Genomic DNA, 7,824 nt, shown 5'->3' on the forward strand with positions numbered 1-7,824 from the left:
CACCTCCTTACTGTACCTGATATTATTGGACCACTAGTGAGTGTCAGTGTCGACCCCTCGTCACTACTCCTCCGGGTTAGGCTAGATACTTACTGGGTACACGTGGATTTACGTACTCATACTACACTTGTTGTAAAATTTTGTGCATGTATTTTTATGTCCGGTGGTCCTTTGGGCACGGAGGCACGGATGATGCGGGGACTTGCCGCGAGCTGCATTTCAGGTTACGATCCGCAGCCAGCGGAGTCTCCTCCAGGGTTATTTGTATTTTTCTTGTCTAATATGTATTCCGGACAGATGCTGTATTTAATTTTACATCCTATTTAATGCTCATGCACTTGTGATACCGGATTTTGGGGGTACTTATAAGTTGTTCAGTACTGTAATTGGGAAAATATTATCATTTACTCTGTAAATTTTATTTCTGATTATTTAATTGAAGGAAAATTTTGATTTCAAAATACTAAAATGAATAATCGAGTTAATCAGTTATTGTTGGCTTGCCTAACATCGGTGTTAGGCGCCATCACGACCATTAATGGATTTTGGGTCGTGACAACATGGTATCAGAGCACTAGGTTCACTTAGGTCTCACGAGTCATGAGCAAGCCTAGTAGAGTCTTGCAGATCGATGCGGAGACGTCCGTACATATCTTCGACAGGCTACAGGGCTGTTAGGAGCACTTCCCCTCTTGATTCCTCATCGTGCGATTTGATTCCTTTAATGCTTATGCCTTCATTTCCTTCCTATTCAATCTTATGCGACGTGAAGCGCTTGTTATAAATTTGGAATCGGAGAATTTTAATGGTGCTGCAGATGTGGTGCAAGATGTTTCTACCTACATATTTGATTGGGCTATTGTCGTCGCCTTGTGGAAGGTCGTTCTGTAATTTCAGCTCAGTATCAGTATTGCCTATGGTTTGAGATTTGGCACTGATTGTTATGATGATTCGTTCATTCTATCGCATAGTGTTGGTGTAATGGTAGGGTTCTTATGTATGGATCGCGGCAGTAAATGACTTGATAGAAGGACTTCACATTTTACGGCTTAGAGGTTCGGCATTCTATTTCCAGCAGAGGAAAGGTAATCGGACTATGAACGTTCAGGTTTGGGTTGATGGAGTAACGAGACTTGGTATTTAGAGCGCGGTCGAATTTTCATATGTGATGTGGTGTCGTCGTCCTTGATTAGATGCGTTAAGTTCGCCGGTGTTGTGGTCTTCTTCAATTCGCCTTCAGGGTAGGGTATTGTGAAATGGTGTCGGAGAAGCGATTTTCGAAAATAACGGGGTGTAGCGATTTCGGAATCGAATCGGTGTTTCTAGTGTGATGGCTTGAGGAGGAATTGCTAATTAAGAGCTTGAGTTTATTGTAAGGAGGAAAATGATAGCACAGATTTATAGTTGTTTATTTCATTTATTTACTTTGCCTCATATTTGTTCACCTCCTTACTGTACCTGATATTATTGGATCACTAGTGAGTGTCGATGTCGACCCCTCGTCACTACTCCTCCGGGTTAGGCTAGATACTTACTGGGTACACGTGGATTTACGTACTCATACTACACTTGCTGCATATTTTTGTGCATGTATTTTTATGTCCGGTGGTCCTTTGGGCACGGATGATGCGGGGACTTGCCGCGAGCTGCATTTCAGGTTACGATCCGCAGCCAGCGGAGTCTCCTCCAGGGTTATTTGTATTTTTCTTGTCTAATATGTATTCCGGACAGATGCTGTATTTAATTTTACTTCCTATTTAATGCTCATGCACTTGTGATACCGGATTTTGGGGGTACTTATAAGTTGTTCAGTACTGTAATTGGGAAAATATTATCATTTACTCTGTAAATTTTATTTCTGATTATTTAATTGAAGGAAAATTTTGATTTCAAAATACTAAAATGAATAATCGAGTTAATCAGTTATTGTTGGCTTGCCTAACATCGGTGTTAGGCGCCATCACGACCATTAATGGATTTTGGGTCGTGACAACATGGTATCAGAGCACTAGGTTCACTTAGGTCTCACGAGTCATGAGCAAGCCTAGTAGAGTCTTGCAGATCGATGCGGAGACGTCCGTACATATCTTCGACAGGCTACAGGGCTGTTAGGAGCACTTCCCCTCTTGATTCCTCATCGTGCGATTTGATTCCTTTAATGCTTATGCCTTCATTTCCTTCCTATTCAATCTTATGCGACGTGAAGCGCTTGTTATAAATTTGGAATCGGAGAATTTTAATGGTGCTGCAGATGTGGTGCAAGATGTTTCTACCTACATATTTGATTGGGCTATTGTCGTCGCCTTGTGGAAGGTCGTTCTGTAATTTCAGCTCAGTATCAGTATTGCCTATGGTTTGAGATTTGGCACTGATTGTTATGATGATTCGTTCATTCTATCGCATAGTGTTGGTGTAATGGTAGGGTTCTTATGTATGGATCGCGGCAGTAAATGACTTGATAGAAGGACTTCACATTTTACGGCTTAGAGGTTCGGCATTCTATTTCCAGCAGAGGAAAGGTAATCGGACTATGAACGTTCAGGTTTGGGTTGATGGAGTAACGAGACTTGGTATTTAGAGCGCGGTCGAATTTTCATATGTGATGTGGTGTCGTCGTCCTTGATTAGATGCGTTAAGTTCGCCGGTGTTGTGGTCTTCTTCAATTCGCCTTCAGGGTAGGGTATTGTGAAATGGTGTCGGAGAAGCGATTTTCGAAAATAACGGGGTGTAGCGATTTCGGAATCGAATCGGTGTTTCTAGTGTGATGGCTTGAGGAGGAATTGCTAATTAAGAGCTTGAGTTTATTGTAAGGAGGAAAATGATAGCACAGATTTATAGTTGTTTATTTCATTTATTTACTTTGCCTCATATTTGTTCACCTCCTTACTGTACCTGATATTATTGGATCACTAGTGAGTGTCGATGTCGACCCCTCGTCACTACTCCTCCGGGTTAGGCTAGATACTTACTGGGTACACGTGGATTTACGTACTCATACTACACTTGCTGCATATTTTTGTGCATGTATTTTTATGTCCGGTGGTCCTTTGGGCACGGATGATATGGGGACTTGCCGCGAGCTGCATTTCAGGTTACGATCCGCAGCCAACAGAGTCTCCTCTAGGGTTATTTGTATTTTTCCTGTCTAATATGTATTTCGGACAGATGCTGTATTTAATTTTACTTCCTAGTTAATGGTCATGCACTTGTGACATCGGATTTTGGGGGTACTTATGAGTTGTTAAGTATTGTAATTGGGAAAATATTATTATTTACTCTGTAAATTTTATTTTTGATTATTTAATTGAAGGAAAATTTTGATTTCAAAATACTAAAATGAATAATCGAGTTAATCAACTATTGTTGGCTTGCCTGTCAGCGATGTTAGGCGCCATCACGACCATTAATGGATTTTGGGTCGTGACATATACACAACTTTACTACAATTTTGTAAGTATATGGTACGTCATGTGTTCTTCCTCTTCTTCTTCTTCTTCTTCTTCTTCTTCTTCTTCTTCTTCTTCGAGTTTCAATCTGAAATTCAGCCAAAATCAAGTCTAATCTTTACCAAACTCCCTCAAAATTGAGATATAAACTCCAAACAATATTCTCAATTTTTTGCAACAACACCCAATCCAAATAAATAATGGTTTTTGAAAACCCAAATTCGAATTCAAAGTTTCAAAGCTTTTTAATGGCTGTCAATGGTGGAGAGCCAAACACCTGAATACTAAAAACTCTTTACTGCTCATCGTCGAGGAGGATTTTCATCCAACTTATTTCATCCAACTTTGGACAACAGTACAATGCTTCAACATAGCCATTCAATGGAAAACCCAATCACTTTCAAAGAGTTCAATACCAAATTTAATTTGTGACTGGTTCAGGTATTTTGTAGCCAACGTTTATCGTTCCGAGACTCATAACCCACTTGATGTTCAAGCTAATCTTGCCAATCACTCAAGCTATTCCAACAACTCAGCACGATCTAGGATTATATACTTCGGGCCTACACTTTTCCGATGACGGGAGCTGTTATTGCCACTATCAGATATTCAAACTTGGTTAACACCATTGTTCCCTTCAGTTATGCCTTTTTCCAAGCAAAGAATCCCCTAATTCAAGGCACTAATAATGAATTGGGAGCCTTTTAAAGTGGAATGTATATAATTTATACGCAATCCTTATTTAGGGTGGGTAATATACAAAATTAGGATAATTTTAGTAAATAAGTTTCAAATATTGTATAGGAAGTTCTTTCATTTGACATAGTCATACCTAGATAGGTATCATTAACTCAGGTTTATCACTTGAAAAAAAATGTAAGGAGGGAGCTCACAACTATATAAGTAGATCCACCAAACCACCAGAAAATTTAAACGGAATTTTAGTTTCGATAACAAACAATTAGACAGTATTTCAGGGACATATGAAATCCTCATCCCAGGAGAATCTCGGTGAAAGGATTGCATATAGATATTCGTAACATGCAGCAGAAGACAATAGCAATTTTAGGCAGAACTTTTCATGTTTAAAATTTATTTACATATCAAAGATCGGATCTAAGACGTACCTGGTGAAAAGAGTCTCGTTTCAGAATTTTCTTCGATAGTGCGAAGACTCTATGCGTATCCACACCGAGACCGATACTTTCTATCAACTCTTTGATCAATGAAACCCGTGAAAAAATTGAATGAAATATTGTGCTAAAATTTTTCTCAAAAATCTCAACTTGAAGATAGAAGAACAAGAAACACTTTTCTTGTAATTGTATTTTCTCTCTTAGCTTTGTATTGTATTCTACTTTCACAAAGTGATTTTTCTTCTCAAGACTTAATAATCTAGAAATATTTTCTCTATCACCCTTTATATAGTTGGTTGAGGTAGTGATTTACTTAGGGTAAACGTTTATACCAAAATAAACTTTATGGAAATTTTCAATGAAAATTTGAATTCCCATTCAAATTAGCATCGCGACTGCCAAGTCCTTATGGACTTTCCATAAGATCCAATTCCAAATTGTTTTATAAGTACCAATTAGTATTTTGTCTCAAAATGTTCTAATCCCATCCTTGATGGGTCTGAAGTAGCCGCACGTCCTTTATGGACTTCATGTCAATCCAATTCAAAATTGGCCTTCATTAATATTTATATATATACCTTAAATAAATAAATATTAATTATATATATCACATATATATTTTAACCAAGAGATAATTTTTTATTCCAAATAGAAAACTTTAATTTGTTCCCAATATTAATTATATCCTTTATGCTTGCAAAGAATACAATAATATTTCATTTGGACTATTAACTAAATCTATATGACCAATTAAATTCTTTAATTTAATTATCAAATAATAAAATAACTAATCCTTTAGCAAAGATCAGAACACTCGTTTGTGTGCGATCCCAAAGGTTCAATACTAAGCCGGTAGTAAATTGATCACATCAATATACTAATCAAGGATAGCATCTAGCAACACTCCTTAACGACCGGATAGAATGAAGTATACAATTTACTCTCAAGAATCAGTAGAAGAATAAAGTAGTAATTTCTTCTGTCCTTATAGCTCTGGGTCACCCTAGGATATGGTTCAACTGTTAAATCCTAATAGGCGACCAACAATGTGTTCATGTCAAATATAATCGACCATTGAATCACCTAAGAAACTCTTTTCTTCTTTCATTCAATTGTCCTGGCCAAGGTCTTAATTTGGTCATTTATAATTCATGACAACATGGAGCTTAAACTCATTACCAAGAATTGACAGATTCTATCTTGACCAATTACTAATTCTATAAGTATTTAATAGTACCCAATATCCTTTCAACTATCGCCCTCGGGCCATAGGTGTCTAGTATCAAAGCACAATAAATAACTTGTCAATTACTATGACGATCTCATATCAAAGGAAACTCTTACATCACATTCTTCAAGAGAATATCCTATTGATAGTTTATGGTAATTCTAACAATTAGGAATTATCCAATGAGTCGGTTCAATGATCATATCTCTCTATGCAACATTTATATATGTGATTTAGTTAATGAGATCAACTAATCTTTATCCCATAAAGACGATCACATAAATATTGATCTAACATGATTACTAATGTCTAAATTAACAATCCTACGATCAAGAACTAATTTAGATTAAATTATAAGAAAATTTACTCTCATTATCATGATCTCCATCACGATGACAAGTGTCAAAATTTAATCAAGGACCTTATCAAATTAATCAAGCAATTAATAATAATGATAAAAGAATATCAAATTCCATAATATGAGATAGTGTTCACAAAAATATATTCAAATCATAAAATATGATATTGGATCTAGGGCATATATACTATATCCTAACAATCTCCCACTTGCACTAGAGCCAATCGCTCTTGTACATTCCCAATTTCCATTTGTGCTTGTCAAACTCCTTTGCGCCAAGAGCTTTAGTGAATGGATCTATAGCATTTTCCTTTCTATCAACCTTTTGAATCTTGATGTCTCCACGTTCAATGATTTCTCTTATCAAGTGATACCTTCGCAGAATGTGTTGGATTTTTGGTGGGATATTGGCTCTTTTGCTTGATCAATGGCTCCAGTATTGTCACACAACAATGGAACTGCACCTTCTATTAAAGGAACCACTCCAAGTTTAGTTAAGAACTTTTTCATCCACACAGCTTCCTTAGCAGCCTCACTGGTTGCTATATATTCTAATTCAGTCATTGAATCGGCTACTATAACTTCTTTGAAACTTTTCCAACTCACTGCACCTCTATTTGAGGTGAATACATAACCAGAAATAGATTTGCTATCATCATTATCTGAAGAGAAACTTGTATCAGTATAACCTTCAAGTTTCAACTCAGAATCTCCATAAGTGAGGAATTGGGCTTTAGTCCATCTTAAGTACTTAAGAATGGTCTTCACCACCTTCCAATGTTCCTTACTAGGATTTTCCTGATATCGGCTAGTTACTCCTAGTGCATAAGCCACATCAGAACGTGTACATGTCATGGTATACATGATAGCTCCCATTGCACTAGCATATGGGATCCTACTCATGGGTTTCTCTCGTCAGGTGTTTTAGGACAATCCACCCTACTGAGAGTAGTTCTAGTGCCTATCGGTAGATAGCCTCTTTTGGAATTATCCATGTTATACCTTTTCAAAATGGTATCAATGTACAAAGACTAGGAAAGCCCAAGCAGCTTCCTCGATCTATCTCTATAGATGTTTATTCCCAATATATAAGTTGCTTCTCCCAAGTCTTTCATGGAGAACTATTCAAATAGACAAATCTTGATACTTTCCTATGCCGGTATATCATTCCCTATGAGTAATATATCATCAACATACAGTACTAAGAATATAATTTTGTTGCCACTAACCTTTTTGTACACACAATGTTCTTCTTCGCATCTAACAAAATTGAACTTTTCAATTGTTTTGTTAAAGTGAATATTCCAATTATGAGAAGCTTGCTTTAGTCCATAAATGGATCTTTGTAGCTTGCAAATCTTATTATGATCAGGCGGAGATGTGAAACCTTCAGGTTGTGTCTTGTACACATTCTCTTCTAGCTCACCATTAAGGAAAGCTATTTTCACATCAATTTGACTTATTTCATTGTCAGAACCTTGTGTCGCATCTTCATAGGTCTTAGGGTCATCATCATTATGATCAACCTCATTTGATACATCATCGTGTAGCATTAGATTTTATCTAGTTGGTACATGACTTTCTCGTGTAGACTTTCTAAGAGGTTCTTGTACAACTTTCTCACCTTGTGTTGGATTTGGTTGTTGTTCAATTTGG

The 7,824-nt window shown here is 36.9% G+C and overlaps 1 protein-coding gene across 1 annotated transcript; it reads right to left on the bottom strand.

Annotated features, from left to right (window-relative positions):
- Positions 1-6,531: 6,531 nt before the first annotated feature.
- On the bottom strand, positions 6,532-7,044 carry LOC138905200 (secreted RxLR effector protein 161-like). The gene has a single exon (XM_070193707.1). It carries the CDS (start codon positions 7,042-7,044, stop codon positions 6,532-6,534), a length of 513 nt encoding a protein of 170 aa, XP_070049808.1.
- Positions 7,045-7,824: the final 780 nt, after the last annotated feature.

Source organism: Nicotiana tomentosiformis, chromosome 2 (assembly GCF_000390325.3).
Source record: "Nicotiana tomentosiformis chromosome 2, ASM39032v3, whole genome shotgun sequence".
Taxonomy (NCBI): Eukaryota; Viridiplantae; Streptophyta; class Magnoliopsida; order Solanales; family Solanaceae; genus Nicotiana; species Nicotiana tomentosiformis.